Source organism: Sminthopsis crassicaudata, chromosome 2 (genome assembly GCF_048593235.1).
Source record: "Sminthopsis crassicaudata isolate SCR6 chromosome 2, ASM4859323v1, whole genome shotgun sequence".
Lineage (NCBI taxonomy): Eukaryota > Metazoa > Chordata > Mammalia > Dasyuromorphia > Dasyuridae > Sminthopsis > Sminthopsis crassicaudata.
The window spans coordinates 25,128,464-25,144,948 of record NC_133618.1 but is presented as its reverse complement, the minus strand read 5'-3'; the positions used below and the strand labels follow the sequence as shown (position 1 = coordinate 25,144,948).

Genomic DNA, 16,485 nt, shown 5'->3' with positions numbered 1-16,485 from the left:
TTCTTGTGATTCTCCTTTCCTTTAATTGAAGGGATCGACATATGCAAAGTACTTTGGAAATCTTTAAAGTGCTATATAAGTAAATATAATGTTGCTGTCATTGTGGGCTTTGTCATCTTCCTTACCATTCTCATCTTCATTTTGTCCGCTGGGATTCAGATTCTTATGTGTAAATAAGGGACTAGCCACTAGGTGGGTGTCATGATATTTCCTTCCATGGAAACTAACTTACTTTCTCTTTCTTTCTTTCTTCCTTCCTTCCTTCCTTCCTTCCTTCCTTCCTTCCTTCCTTCCTTCTTTCTTTCTTTCTTTCTTTCTTTCTTTCTTTCTTTCTTTCTTTCTTTCTTTCTTTCTTTCTTTCTTTCTTTCTTTCTTTCTTTCTTTCTTTCTTTCTTTCTTTCTTTCTTTCTTTCTTTCTTTCTTTCTTTCTTTTTCTTCCTTCCTTCCTTCCTTCCTTTCTTTCTCTTTCTTTCTTCCTTCCTTTCTTCTTTTTTTGTTTGTTTCTTTCTTCCCTCCCTCTCTTCCTCCTTCCCCCTCTCTCTCTCTTTCCCTCCATTTTTCCTTCCTTCCTTTCTTTCTTCTTGAAATTTGGTGAAATTTATTTCCACTCTTAGTCTACTCCTCTTCCCTTTCTCTCCCCCCAACTCCAGCTAATCAACCTTACTTTTGACCCCATCCTTCATCTCAAAACTTTTCCCTTTGCCTTCCAAGGCCACAGGCCTTGAGCTCATCAGATAAACTGTCCCTGTCTGTTCTAGTGCTAACAGGAGAAAGCTGGAACAGATATCCCAAGCCCTCCCTTCCATGCCTGGGTACCACACTGGCAATTTCACTTCCAGAATTGATACCTCTAGATTATTTTGGCTAAAGTTCTGTGTTGATTCCAGTCAGGGAAAAGTGTGTAAATGAATCAGTTCTATCATTTACTAGCTCCTGTGTCTTGGGAAGGTCCTTCTTTTCTCTTCCTCCTCTGGGACTCAATATCCCCACCCCCAAGTAAGGCTTGGAGTAGGTGATCTCATAGCAATTAAGGATCTGCACCATATAATCAGGGACCTTATTATGGTGATACTTGAATTGTTTTTCCAGTTTCCTGTGCATGTTTTGTCTCCTCAGCTTGGCTGTGAGCTCCCCATGGGCAATGACCATGTCCCTTTCCCAGCTCTCCACCCACAGGATCCTCCCACAATGCTGAGCATGGGGCACGATTCCAAAGGACTGTTGATGAAACATGTCCCCTACCTCCTGAGAGAGGTGATGCTAAAGGAGACATACATTTTTGGAGATGATTAATGGGATCTGTTTGTTCGTATGTATATGTTACCAGGATTTTTTTCTTTCTTTCAGTTTTTTGGGGGGAGGAGGACGTAAGGAGAGAAAAAGAAATATTTGCTTAAACTGAAAAATTTAAAAATAAAAACAGAATCAGAAAATAACAAATTCACCGAGTTCTTTCTGTATTTTCTTTGATGGATGTTGGTCCCACAGACGGGAAGCCTGAGACCAAGGTTACTAAGCATGGTGTTTTATTGATCATCAGAACAAGTTTCCACAGAAGCCCCTTGGGGCACAGATTCTGACAGAGATGGCACTGAGTGGTGGCTAGGGGCTGGCAGTGGGAGGGAGGCCAGCCTCCAGGAAATTACCCCTCCAGACTCCCTGATATGCTCAGTCCCTCAGCTCTGAGGAGAGCTCCCATCCTCCCTGGCCAAATAAAGCAGGGTGGGGTAGGGAGAGCTGCCTCTGCCTTGGACTGGCAGTGCCCATGATGGCACCAGGCACCTAGGGAGAGGGGTCTGACAAGGGAGGGGGTGGAGAGACAGACAGACAATTCACTTCACAATGTGTTAATGAACAGCAGTAAGTGAGACCTGGTTACTGGAAGGTGTCATGGGTCTGGGGCTCCTATACTCCTCTTTCTCCCAGGGCAGGCAATGGATCCTCCCTCCCCCATTTCAGATCCCCCCATGCCCACTCCATTCATCCCAAGGTCCGACATCTTAAACTTTCCCCTACATTTGTCTTCCTTCAATGTGCTCCATACTCAGACTTTGCTTGTAACATCATGAATCCAAATTCTGTGACATTTTCTTAGTTTTCTCTTTTTCAGAAAAATAATCCTAGTTCCTTGACTTTTGTGGGGTTTCATTTCAGGAAATTTTGGCTTATTACCCACAATCCTAAGAGCCTGGCTAGGTTCTGTAGCACACATGAAACCCTATCCCACCCAGAACTTGCTTTCCTTGGAGGATCTGGACTCCCTCCTTCAAACCCTTCCAGGAGCCTCACAAATAGAAAATACCACACTGGTTTTTCATTTACTTTTTCAGCCTCTGAGGACTTCCCAATCCGGTGGAGGCCATTTGCCTGCAAACAAGATGACCTTTCAGCCTTGTAAGAGGGGTTGGAAACTGTGTTATTCCATCACTCTTCAAAGCTCTCTACTTGCCCTCAGGTTGGAATGGATCGGAAATGATGGTAACCTTGTATTTCTCCCCTTGACTATAGTGGGTGCAATACAGGCCCAGGATAACAGTATTTCAATCTTAACAGGAGTGGGGTAGAGAGGACCAGAAAATATCAACCTCTCTCAAGCCAAATGCGAGTTTTCCATGCATGCAATAGGCTGGAAATTATGGTAAGCCAGCGCTTTCCTCCTTAGACATTATAGGCCTGAAATGACAGGACCTTTTTCATCTTGGATGGGAGAAGTTTGATAGGTCTGAAATTACAGTGATTTTTAAGGTGCTGTTCTCCCCTAGTATACCATTAACTTTCCTTTACGGTAATTTTGGGCCATTCTGTCTGGATTTAAATGATCTTTCTTTTCTTTTTTCCCCCTTATCTCTTTCAGTTTCTTACGAAGTTGGGCTCCTTACCAATCTATGAACAGAAACCCAAAGGCCTTTGGGACCAGGATGATTTCTCCTGGGCTGACAACAGCAGCATAAAGATAAAAGCTTATTAGTTTGGTTAGAATACAGGAAATGAAAAGCATGATACCGCACCCAAAGATTGCAGCCAGGCTGGAGGATCTCTGGTCTGTTAACCTGTTTTCCTGCTTCGGTTTGCAATTTCATATTTTGTTCATTTTAACTGATGGCTGTCTCTTCATTTGGGACTCTTGGCACTCTTTCTGGTGAAAAATTGTGCTTATGTCCCCGAGGAGAATCGATGTTTTTTGTTTTAAAAATGTTTAATGCCGGTATAATATCAGAGGTAGCCTTTGAACCTAGCACTTCTGCTTCCCAGCCCGGCCCCCTAGGGGGTTAATGGACCTTTCTGACCCACTAAGGACAGCAGCGATCACTTAAATCAGCAATTAGAATCTATTTTCCCGTCCTCTAGCATAAACCAGAAACATCAGCCTTAAAATCAATCTGCACACAGCCGATCCATCACCTCTGGCCACCAAGTACTTGCTGGACTTTAGAGAAAGCAAAGCTAATTTTTTTAAGGGAGCAGGGGCTTGCAGGGGGCACAGAGCGAGTCACAAAATAGAACTATTCTGACCAATAAATACATCTCAAAAAAGGAAACCGCTCCATGGATGCTCCCGAACACGGGCAAGAAGCATTATAACATGCACACGGAGATATGTACAGTGTAAACAGTAAAGACGGCGTGGTTTGGCTCCAGTGAGGAGCAACCTTGGGGCAGAGGCCAGTCAGGATAGCCCGTGTGTCCAGGTGGGGGTGCTGCTCCGGGGCGGGGGCCTGGCGGGGAAGGTGGGCACTTGGGGATGGAAAACTCCTACATCTCCAGAGAGGGGCTCCCCCTCCTTCCCTCTGGGTACCCTCAAGAAGCAACGGAGAGTCAGTGGGAGGCAGAAGGAAGAGATGTGGAAGGGGGAAGTCTGCAAGGCGGCAAAGCTGGAGGTCAGAGGTGGTGGAGGCTCACCACGGCCTCCTGATCAATTGGAAAAGGGGGAAGTTGATGGGCAAAACACCCAATAGTGGGAGGAATAGGGGGCAGGAACGCAATTTACAGCCTCTGGCCTCCGCTTCAGCGATCTGAGGCGGCCAAGAGGACTTGAAAAGAAGCAGGACGACCTTCCCCTCCCCTGAACCGGCCAGGCCCTCTCCAGGAGATCAATGAGCACCTAGGGGTGAGTGTCCAGGTACAGCACCCGGGAAAGGGGTTACAGGAGTTCCATTAGTCTGCGGGGGGAGCCATTAAGTAGGAAACTCCTTGTGTGGGAACTCCCAGCACTCATAAGGAATCCATCGGCCACAGGAGTGTTCAAGGAGCGCGCCGCCACCGAGAGGTTAAGGGACTGGCCCGCTGCGTGTCAGAGGTAGGACTTGAATCCAGGGCTTCCTAGCTCCAAGGCTGGCCCTCTGGCCGCCGCACCACGCAGCCTCTCTCCTAGACCCCCTGGAGACACACCTGGAGACCCCATCCAGGGGCAACAGCCAGAGGTTGGGCAGGGGAGGGGGATGTTCCAAGGGGCAGCGGGCTGCTTCCCTTCCATCTGGGGCCCCGCTCTGGGCCTGGGAAGCTTCTCCATGGGTTCGGAAGTGAAAAGTCAGCGGGGGGCCTCTACTAGAACGGGGCCTGGAGGTGACCAAGGCGCGGCCTGCTGGGCGGGACCCCGGTGGGGGTGGGGCCTGGCCGAGTGAGGCCCAGGCAAGCGCCCCGACTTGGTGCTCTCCAGCAGGCCGCCCTGGGCAGTGTCTGGGCGTGCCGGTGGGAGGGGCGCTGGGCAGGCCGCAGGGCCGCAGCAGTCTGACCCGGAGCCCGGGCCGCGGGAGCCCCTCCCCCGAAGCTGCCGTAGAACCTGGGCCTGAGAGGCCCGGGGGAGCAGAGTGTGCAGGGACGGAGGGAGGGGCGGCCCCGGCCGGCTTCCATCCCCTGGCGGCCCGGCCTCCAGCCCCTGGCGGGCCGGCTTCCATCCCCTGGCGGCCCGGCCAGGGCCCTCGGACCGGCCCCTCTTTAAATATCCGTTTCGCGGAGGCCGCAGTAGTCGTCCAGCTCGCAGGCGTGGTGGTAGGCGGCCGCCTCCACGCCATCCTGGGGCACCCCGAGGCAGATGGACTCCACCTCGCTGCGGGAGGGGGGGCCGCCGGGGCCCGGGGAGCCCCCGGACGCCCCTGCGGCGCGGAGCTTGTGCGACAGGCTGCTGACCTTGGCCCGCAGCTGCGTCGTGGGCTTCCTGAAGGGCCCCAGCAGCTTCCACTCGCGGAAGGCGGCCGTGGCCTTGAGCCGGGGCCCGGCCGCGCCGTCGGGAGGGCCCCCGGGCAGCAGGCCGGCGGGCCGCGCGGGCGGCGCGGGCGGGGCGGCCCCGAGGGGCGCGCAGTCCCGCCGGGAGCCCCCGGGGCCCGGCCCGGCCCCCGACGCCCGCCAGTGGTGGCCGTAGACCCGCCAGAGGGGCCGGCGGCGCCGGCGGCGACACTGGCAGCGCAGCAGGCGCAGGAAGGCGCGCTTGAACTCCTTGCTGGAGCACGGGTAGATGATGGGGTTCACGCAGCTGTTGAAATAGCCCAGCCAGAAGATCACCTTGAACACGCCCTCGGACGGCTTCAGCTGCGGGAACAGGGAGCCTGGAGGAGAGGAGAGAGACAGTGAGCGGGACGGAGGGGGGCGGGGCGGGGGGGCGGCCCTGCTACCCCACCCCCACCGTCTACCCGGGACCCCACGCGGGAAACCCGGGCTCCCCCAGGAGAGATGGAGGGGACAGCCCCTCCCTGCAGGGAGCCGCCCATCTAAGGCGGGAAGCTTCGGGTCTGAGGGGCGCCATCCCGTACCAGCATCGGGACGCCCCTGATCTAAAGGGAGAGCCCCGCCCCCCAGGGAGCCTCTAGTCTGGTGGGGGAGGGGCCCTGCCCCAGGGAGCCTGTAGTCTGGTGGGGGAGGGGCCCCTGCCCCCAGGGAGCCTGTAGCCTGGTGGGGGAGGGGCCCCTGCCCCCAGGGAGCCTGTAGTCTGGTGGGGGAGGGGCCCTGCCCCCAGGGAGCCTCTAATGTGGTGGGGGAGGGGCCGTGCCTCCAGGGAGCCTCTAGTCTGGTGGGGGAGGGGGTCCTGCCCCCAGGGAGCCTGTAGTCTGGTGGGGGAGGGGGTCCTGCCTCCAGGGAGCCTCTAGTCTGGTGGGGGAGGGGCCCTGCCCCCAGGGAGCCTCTAGTCTGGTGGGGGAGGGGCCCTGCCCCCAGGGAGCCTCTAGTCTGGTGGGGGAGGGGGTCCTGCCTCCAGGGAGCCTCTAGTCTGGTGGGGGAGGGGCCCCTGCCCCCAGGGAGCCTGTAGCCTGGTGGGGGAGGGGCCCCTGCCCCCAGGGAGCCTGTAGCCTGGTGGGGGAGGGGCCCTGCCCCCAGGGAGCCTCTAGTCTGGTGGGGGAGAGGATGTAGGTAGCCCCTTCCTCTGCCATCAGAGAGCTTCTAGGTGTTTGAGGGAAGAAGGAAACAAGCAGTTGTCTCAGAAACTAAGGGCATACAGGAGACAGAGCCTTCTGGGCCGAGGACCCTCGTGGGGATGGGGACTGGTAGTGGCTGACAAATAGAATTGAGAGTCATTAAGTCATAAGTGGGCCACATGTTAACTAAGAAAACCTTGATGTTAAACATATATTTCTCTTAACAATAATATTTCAGTACATTAAACCACATGGGAACTGCATTTTAAATCTGTTTTGGGCACAATGCGGCCCCCATGTCAGGGAAGTGCTTCGGGGATCCCTCTCAGAATCAGAACGCCCCATTGGAAGGTGACAGTCTGGTCCGCTACAGGCCACTTCCATCATCACCAGTGCTCACCCAGCTCTAATGCCGGGGAACCCACCAAGTCCCCACCCTCATCGTTCTTTAGGGATAACCGTCAAAGCGCTCTGCAAAGCGAGAGGCAGAGTGCTGGCTTTCCATGTCATCTCGGGCAGCTCCCTCTGTGAATAAGGCTTCTAGCAGGTGGGGCTGGCCAGCAAAGTCCCCTCCGCTTCTCAGGAGGTGAGCAAGGCAGGGGAAGGAAGGCAGCGCATCTGGCACAAAGAGGCAGTCCCGGCCACGGAGATTTTCTGAGACAGCTCAAGTGAGCCCCCAAGAAGACATGGCTCGATGTTTAATATCCTTGTAGGTCTCCGAGTGGAGATGATCCCAAGATCAGAGCTGTAGAGCCGGAAGGGACCTTTATCATATAATCCAAACCCTTTCCTTTTTCAGACCCAGAAAGGGACTTTAAGTGATACACAGTGTGAGACTGGATTCAAATCCAGTCCTCCTAATTCCAAATCCTGTGCTCAGACCGCTACGTCACCCTGTAAAGTCAATGCTTGGCCCACAGTAAGCATCTTATTGACTAAGGTAGAAGGACCTCTGGGAGCCTTGTGAACTGGAACCTGTCCCTCAACTGTGGTCATTTTGTGTTAGGATTACAAGGTGAGAACTCAGGTTGTCTGGGCAAAAGATATGAATGGACAGTTTTGCCACAGGGAATGAAAAACAGCCCCACATTGGGGGCCAAATTGTAAAGGTCTTCTCTGGGAGGTTTCTTTTCTGTATAATCTTTTCCTCTGTGAGCAGGTTGCTTGGGAGCCTCCAGCCAGAGCGAAGGTAGAATCTTGAATCCTCTTCTTCCTGAATCCTGGCTCTGAATCTCCTGGAGCTTCCCTGAAGTTCTCCCGGGAAGTTTTGTTCTTCTCCCAGTCTGGACTCTCCTTCCAGATCACCTTCTAAACTCAATCTCCCAGTCAGACTACTCTCCGGACCCAATGCTGCCCTCTTTTATCCTGGAAGAGATTGGGCTAGTGAGAACTCCTACAGCCAATGAACTTGCTCCTCTTAAAGGTGTAAACTCCTTTTCAGAAGTCTAAAGGTGTGAACTCCCCTTAAAGGTGTGAATTCTGAGCTAGAGAACTGTCCAGACAACCTGAGTTATCACCTTGTAATCCTAACAACTTTCTGTCTTTTCACATCCGGGACAGCCTTCTCTCCCTGCCATTCAGCAGGAGACAGTCCCTGAAGTGAAGATGGGCAAATGTTGGTGAAAGGAAAGGGAGTAGGAAACCCAAACGGCTGGGATAAAAGGTCAGGGGGCACTTGAGAGTTGAGATTTCTCATCCCCTCCCTTTCAACCTCTTTTTTTTTCTCATATGAACTGTCATCTAGTCCCACCTGACATTGACTTTCGGTGTTGATTTATTGAACCTAAGTATAAGACTCCATTTATGCCTGCTGAGTTTCATCCTTTCGAATCCCGACTTGTCATTCAGAGTGTTAAGTAACCTTTCCGGCGTCATGTTATCTGCAGCTCTGATAAGTTCTACATCTTTGTTCAAGTCACCAGAAGCAGATCTTTGCCAGCAGAGATCTCTGCCGCACTCCGTCCAGATTCTCTTCCAGGCCCTTAATGACCAACACTTGTCCGGCTCCAAATCTAATCTCCTTCTTGTCTAGCTCACTTTTCCCTTGAGAAGCCAACCAGAGACTTTATCTTATTAACGCTTTGCTAAAATCTGTGTCTGCTTGGCCCACCGGTTATAACACCCTGGGAAAGGAAGATAATAAGGATGATCTGGCATATCTAGTCTTTTTTATTTTTATTTGCCAAATATTTGCATGGGTAATGTTACAGCATTGACAATTGCCAAACCTTTTTTTCCAATTTTTCCCCTCCTCCCCTTCCCAGATGGCAGGTTGACCGATACATGTTAAATATGTTAAAGTATAAATTAAATACAATATATGTGTACATGTCCAAACAGTTGTTTTGCTGAACAAAAAGAATCGGACAAAGCTATGCTGGCTACTTCTGATAGTCAGCCTTGAAGTTGCAGAGGAGCCCCTTTCGTTTGTTCAGTCCCATCCCTAGTCCTGGCTCTACTCTCACCAGCAGGTGGAGCCAAACACTTGAGGAAAGTGTCTTCCAGCCAGTCTGTGATCCTGAACCCACCATGGCTGGAAAATCACTTTCTGACTCAGGGTGAATTTCTTTTACTTTAAGCCTGGGATGATAAATCACAGGGTTACCCCTGCCAAGCAGTGAGCTCGAGTTTGGCTTAGGAACATTATTATTATTATTATTATTAGCTTTATTATTCCATTCACACCAAAGAGAGTTCTGTCCCAACAGTACTAGAGGCAGGCGGCCAGAGGCCCCGAGCCGGTTCAGGTCAGCCTGGAAGGTTGGCTGCAGCTCTGAGAGAAGTCATTCTGCAGCCACGCCTTCTGCCTGCCCTTCCACCGGGGGTTCCTGAAGAGCCTCCAGGGATGGCTTCTGGGTAATAACTCAGTTGGACAGTCTGCAAGCGCTTGGGAAGCACTCATAACTCTTGTAAATACTGGGGATACAAAGGAAGGTTAAAAAAACACAGCCCCTGCCTTCAGAGAACTTATATTCTACTGAAGGAAACCACAACTATATACAACCAAGACATATACAGGCTAAATGGGAATTGCCTCCTGTTGAATGTGGGATTTGAACTGAAACTTGATGAAAAACCTGAGTTGCGAGGAAGAGGAAGAGCATTCTAGGCTTGGGGGAGAGCTGATGAAAAAGGTATGGAGTCAGGAGAGGGAGCATCAATTTCTTGGCTCAGTAAGAAGGCTGGATTGAGGCCTCTGGAGGCTTTAGGAGATCTGAAAAGGTGGGAAGGGTCCAGTTTGTAAATTACTTTAAAATGACGTAAAATTTGACCTCGGAGATAATAGGGAGTCATTAGAGTTTACTGAGTAGGGCAGTGATATGGTCAGTCTTGCACTTTCAGAAGATTATATTAGCAACTGAGTGGAGGATGGATTGAACTGAAGAGAGATTTGAGGGAAGGGAAACTAACCAGCAGATTATTGAAATAATCCAGGCATGAGGCAATAAGGGCCTAGACCAGGGGTTGTCAGGCCCTCGGGCCATATGTGGCCCGCTGAGGACGTTTATGCGGCCCGCCGGGTTATGGCAAATGGGCTGAGGGGCGCAGACAGAGTGTGAGGTTTTGCTTTTACTATAGTCCGGCCTCCCACAGTCTGAGGGACAGTGAACTGGCCCCTATTTAAAAAGTTTGAGGACCACTGGCCTAGACCAAGGTGGTGGCTTTGCAAGTGGAAAGCTAAAGACCAGGATGAATAAGTATCCTTAAAGATGGAATAAAGGAGCAAAGTCCAGCCCAAGAATCCCAAAGCAAGGTCAGGTTTCTTCCCATTTTGCTGATCCCTCTCAAAACAGTAAGCCATCTCCTTTCTGGGCTACTTTATGTTTTACAAACCAATTCCTCCCAAAAGCTCTGAAAAGGAAACAGGGCAGAGATGAATATTCCTGTTTTATAAATGAGGATGCACTGAGACTCATTGTGCCACCATTGGTGCACTCCTGTGATGGTCTTGCCTCCATGCCTTTAGGATCTGTGTCATCAGTAGTTCTACAGAACAGAACTGTTAAGGACCATGCCTAGGTAAAGGGACAGGTCAATTCTCCAAGAGCCCCCACAGCTGTGGATCATAACATCTGAAGGAGCTGCAGGGCAGCCTTTGCTGACACAGGTGTTGCTTGTAGACTGGGAATGAAATAAATTGGAGGCAGAGGGAAGAGGAGGGAGGTCAGACAAATCGACGGCCTCTCAGGAGAGAGATAAGAGAATAGCAACTGTCTCACAGTCTCTTTGTATTATAATCATGTCACATGAAGAGATCCATTCTACACGTCTGAGTTAGACCTCCAGGTGGGCCCCTATCACAATACAGAACTACTATCCACATTCTCTGTCTCTCTGTCTCTCTCTCTCTTTCTCCTTTTTCTCTTTTCTTTTCTCTCCCCTTCTCTCTCTCTTTCCTATCTCTTATCTTCTGTTCTTCTTCTATTTTTTCTCTCCTCTTTGTCTTTCCTCTTCCCCCCTTCTTCCACCAGGAAAAAAGTGCCTGATGGGATGGGAATCTGTCTATAACTAGAGTGGGTAAGGAGAATGAATGGGCATAAGGTAGGGGATAAGGTATACCAGTATCCGTGGGGGAATATTGCCATTGCCCCCTCTCCTGAAGGGAAGTGAACCATCCCATCATAGAAGTTGAGCAGGTCTGATGGTCTTTTTTTAGGGATGCCTTTGAGGGGGATTTTTATTTTGCTGGTCCAGTCAAATTTGGTCCCTTCTTTTTCTTGACATTTTCTCATCTTGCCTCCAAATTCAGCAATTTGTTGGTAATCAGCAAGCATTTATTAAGCATATAGTGCCAGACACTATGCCCATTTTTTCCTAAAGAAAAGGGGGAGAGCCAGTGGGCATGCTACTCCTGGGTGTATTGGTACCCCCATTCCATGATTAGAGCCCAGTCTGTATTTGGTTTAAGGGTTAGTTCATATTTGATTTAGGAATCAATCTGTGGCCAGGTAAGAGGTTAGTCTTTATTAGGTTTAGAGATCAGTCCGTGGCCAGGTTTACAGGTCATCTCTGGGCAAAATCTGTGGCCATTCTATAGTCAGAGTTGGAGGCCAATTTGTGTCTGGATTAAGGGACAGTCTATAAGAGAAACTGAGTGCTGCAGAATGGAGGCTTTCACATTGTGTGCTAGAGAAGACTTTTGAGAATACCTTGTGCAGGAAGGAGATCAGATCAGCCAACACTTAAAGAAATTTATTCACATTATTCACTAGAAGGTGAAATACTGAAGCTTAAATACTTTGGCCATGTAATAGGAAGACAGATCTTATTGGAAAAGACCTTGATGTTGGGACAGATTGAGAGCAAAAGGAAAAGGGAAAGGCAGAGGATGAGATGGAGAGAGTGCGTTGTGGAAGCAATGAACCTGAGCTTGGCCAGACTTTAGGAAGCACTTTAGGAGGCAGTGGCGAGCGAAGGAATTGGTAATGTCTGGTCCACTGGGTCACAAAGAGTTGGATACGACTGATGACTGAACAACATGTCTTGATTAGAAGTCAGTCTGTTGCTAGGGTTAGAGATCAGTCTGTGGCCAAAATTAGTGATTATTCTATGGCCAGTTATAGAGGTCAGTCTGTGTTTGAGTAAGGAGTTATGCTGTAGCCAGGATTAGAGGTCAGTCTTGGCTGGGAGAGGTATCAGTCAGTGGCCAAGGTGGGAAACCACTCTATGACTTGGATAAGGGGTCACTCTGTGTGGGGAAGAGTGAAAGATCCGCATGTGGGGACTTGTTTTACTTCAGGTTACTTGTAACCTTGGTTTACTTAAACTTTACTGAGAAAACCAAGTGGCTGGATGGTAGGGCAGAAAGATTGCCTCTGTCTGAATTCAGTTACAGGCTCGGACACTTACTGGACCTTGGACAAATTACCTCAGTTCCCTCATCTGTAAAATGATCTAGAGAAAAGAAGAGCTAACCATCCCAGTATTTTTACCAACAAAACCCCCACATAGAATGGGATGTGACTGAAATGACTTAATAACAACAAATTGTGAAAACCAAATGCAAAACTTTCATGGGGAGAGAAAAATCTCCATAACCTAGTTCTCCTGGCTCCATCTCTTCCCTTGCCCACACTTCCATGGGACACTTCCAGTCCTGTTCCCTCTCCCTCTCCAATGACTGCTCCCTCCTTTTGCTTCTGTTCAAGCTAATCTTTGCTTGGAATAATTTTTAAAAAGAGTAGGACAATGATCTGGATTGTTTCTTCAGAGGCGGCATGATGTTCACCTATAGGGCAGTGGATTTGTGGACTCGGGAAGAACTGAGTTTGAATCCTGTCTCAGACCCTTAACAGCTGCGTGATTTTTGCCAAATTACTTAACGTCTCAGTGCCTTGGTTTCCATCCCTGTAAGACTAAGGGGTGAATTGGATGATCTCTTTAGATTCCAAGATCTTTGATCCATTCATAAAGAGATAACAACCGCAATAGGTGTTTATATAACAAATGAAGATCTGCAAGATGCTTTACACACATTATCTCATTATCCAAATGCTTCCTCCTCCTCCAATGCCTTCCCTTGTCTACTCCAGCCCTGACTAAACAGATAATAAGCGAGGGTTTGTATAGAGCTTTACATCTGTGATCTCCTTGAGTCCCTACAACAACAGCCCTGTGCTATTATTGCCCCCATTTTATAGATGAGCAAACTGAGGCAGACAGTTCACATTCACAAATACTTTAAAGTCAACAGCATGATTTTCCTATAACCACCTCTGTTAGGGAAGTAGCACCCAGAACATCATCTCTGTCACAGACAAGGACATCGAGTCTTGGAGAGCAGAAACACCTTGGCCAGCATCATCCAGTTAGTTGTTTAATATCCTTTCATCCAATCTCCTCTCAGGAAACATAGACCCAGATTCACAAAGAAGGCCTTTTTCCAGATCCAGCCTCTGGTCCTGCCCTTCTAGCCAAGAGGGGTCTGAAGAGGCTAAGACAGCCATCAGACCTGTCCTCTACCCCTCCAGGCTTGGCTCTGCTCCCAGTGGCTCCATCCCAAGCCACGGCTAATTAAAAAGCCCCAAGTACTTCCTCCCCGAGATTCCTGTCCCCGAGTCAGATTTAAGAATACTTCTGCAGTACCGTCACCCTTCAGTTCCAGAGATCTCCTGCCAGTAGAGATGGGAGCACTTCTCTGTGATGGCTCATCTGGGCTGGGCAAGATAAGAGGAGGAGGATGAACAGAAGCCCCGACCCAGCCAAGAGCCATCTGGAGTTGGTGATGGATTCAAATCTCAACTCGGATACTTATTGGCTTTATAAATCTGGGCAAGACATTTCATTCTCTCGGGTTCCTCACCTATAAAATAATATAGCCCTGTTGTGAGGATCAAGTGAGATTATACAGCAAAAGGGCTTTGTGAACTTAAAAGCTTTGGAATCGGCCGATGCTATTATAATCATCAGAGGTTTTCTAGGAGAGGGACAGAAATCTAGACATTGTGTCTTCCGGCCTCCGTTTGAAGGACTTATTCATGCTCCCTAAAGCAGATCCAATGATTCCAGTCTAGGAGTCGTGGGGAATCCAAGTGGTGAAGTCTCAGGCAGGACTCTCGGCTCGCGGTGCCCTTGGAGAAGCTGTTCTGTGAAACGGGCCAGTTCTGCTGTTCTAGGTGATCCTTGGACACTCCTAGAGCACCGGTGTTCCAATGGAATCCTGAGCCTGCTGGATTGCATTGGATCCAGGACTGTCTGGAGCAATGTCTTGCGTTATTCAAGTCTGTTTCCTGTTGCCCTTGGGCAGGAGTTGGTAGCCATGTCACGGAATTCTAACTTCTGATAGAGTGAATTTGGATATACTGCCGTGGTTGCTTCTTTGTACGGGGGAACCTGGCTGCGTTTCCTCCCACCTGGGTCTGCTCATCTGGCCTGTGGCTTGTTCACGTCCTTTCGTAAGCTCCCCGGGGGGGTTCATACTCCACAGACCCTTCCTCTCTTTCTACGACATTGAAAGGAAACCAGCAGAATATATAATTGGCAATAGATTTGGTCTTCCAGACTCTAAAGGATAACAACAACCACAATCACAGCTAATATTCATATAATACTTTAAAGTTTACAAAGTACTTTACACATGTTAACTCACTTGACCATGTGAGGCAGGTGCCATTACTATCTCCATTTTACAGATGAGGAAACTGAGGTTAAGAAAGGTGTGAATTACCCAGCAATACAGCTAGAGTGTGTCCAAGGCAGGATTTGAATTCAGATCTCCTTGCCCCACAACTCCAGTACTGTGGCATCTTAACCAGGGAGGGGTCTGTGAATTCATTTTTTGAAAACATTAAGGCACCTGGGAGAAGGCAGAATTAAGCCAGTGTTATCTGAATGAATGAATGAAAAAAGCATTTACTGAGTGCTTACTGTGTATCAGACACTGTGATAAGAGTAAAAAAAAAAAAAAAAAAAGCAAGATAAGTCTCTGCCCTTAAGGAACTTATCATCTAATAGAGAAACACAACACATGGGAAATGGCGTCTAGGGCTTTTGTCCGGTCAGTCACCGGGATAGCCAGTAGAGAACTTTTGATCGATCCATCCTTCCTAGGCAGCGTTGCTCTATCTAATTACTGTTCCCAGGGCAAAATGTTGGAAAAGGGATGGGACTATAAACGTGGAGGAAGAGTGATCAGAAGTATCAGGAAGTCTGCTGGAGTGTGAGTATAGATAATCTAGAGAACAGGATTCCCTGGTTCACTATTAAGAAGTAACTGAAGGGGAGCTTCCCCCCCATATGATATGGAAGAATACATCATAATATTCTAGAATGAGAGTTAGAAGCCACCTTAGAAATCATTTTTTATAGTTGGAGAAACTGAGGCATAGATCACAGAGCTTGGATTCAAACCCAGATCCTCTGTCTATAAGGCCAATATTTTTTTTGACACTGCTTCAAGGGGACATCTCCTGAAAACCAAGCCATGGGTTGTTGGCGTGGTGGTTTGGGTGCTAAACAATCGATGGCAGATCAAACTCTGAACCTCAGTTTCTTTATTTGTCACCCTGTTACTACCAACCTTACCCGGTTGCCTGAAAGCTCTAGTGTGACAATGAATGCAACCTCAAAGCACCAGGACTCTGTGCCAGCTCTTATTCTGACATCTACAGGACACAGATGAGTGCTTGCCCGGGAGGTCTGGAGGGGAGATTGGGATCCAGGTCCCATTATGGTTTCAAACTGGGCTGGCAGCTGAGGACCCAACCACAGAAAAGAAATTCTATGATGTTGTTGTTATGAATCGAAATTCTGTTTGAATTGGAAGTCACCCGGGGACATTGACTAACGGGGCAGGCCCTGGCGCCAAGCGGAAAAATGTTGTTTGGTGATGGGACTGGCATTTTAGCCTGACTGCAGTATTTTTTGGGTGGCACGGACCTTTTGATGAAAATAACCCACGGTGTCTCTCTTTGACTGGGATTGAGAAAAAGTCTCCCCAAAGAGAGCTCAGGACAATATTCCCATTGTCTGTTTTTTAGTCAAATACCATGTCAGAGAAACCATGACTAGGGACTCTGGCATCTGGGATTCATGTGTGTGTGGGGTACAGGAAAAAGTCGTGATCTGCGGGATAACTTTCTTCTTATTCTGGAGCTGTGCTGATCCCTTGGACTGTAGAGACTGTAGAGAAGGGGCTTCTGACCCAGAGGAGCCTGGACCCTGTCCCTAGAGGCCCAAGGACCTTGAGGTGCTTCCTTTTCATGGACATATTGGGGTCTGACAATTACTTCCATGGCTTTTTCCTGGCTGCCTCTCTGCATCGGCTACTGCCTGGTCTCCAGGAGCAATATCCTTTAGCTTCCTCCCCTTTGGACATCTTCATAGCATCCTCGCGAACCATGCTGCCATGGATACCAGAGACCATGGCCTAGAACAGTGGTCTTCAAACTTTTTAAATAGGGGGCCAGTTCACTGTCCCTCAGACTGTTGTAGGGCCAGACTATAGTAAAAACAAAAACTCACACTCTTTTCCCATCCCTTAGCCCATTTGCCATAACCCAGTGGGCCGAATAAACTTTCTCAGCGGGCCACATTTGGCCTGTGGGCCGTAGTTTGAGAACCCTTGCCTGTAAAGGGCTAAAACTGAGATACACTTGGATAATGGAGCACGTGAGACTAATTGCCAATTGGACGGTTCTCT

General features: G+C 49.2%; 1 protein-coding gene across 1 annotated transcript in view; it reads right to left on the bottom strand.

Moving 5' to 3' along the window:
- Window positions 1-1,446: 1,446 nt before the first annotated feature.
- The window catches only part of ADRA1D (adrenoceptor alpha 1D), a 62,737-nt gene continuing 47,698 nt past the window's right edge, over window positions 1,447-16,485 (bottom strand). The window contains 1 exon segment of the mRNA XM_074284686.1: window positions 1,447-5,543. Within this exon segment, the coding sequence (XP_074140787.1) occupies window positions 4,936-5,543 (608 nt within the window). The 3' untranslated portion in view covers window positions 1,447-4,935.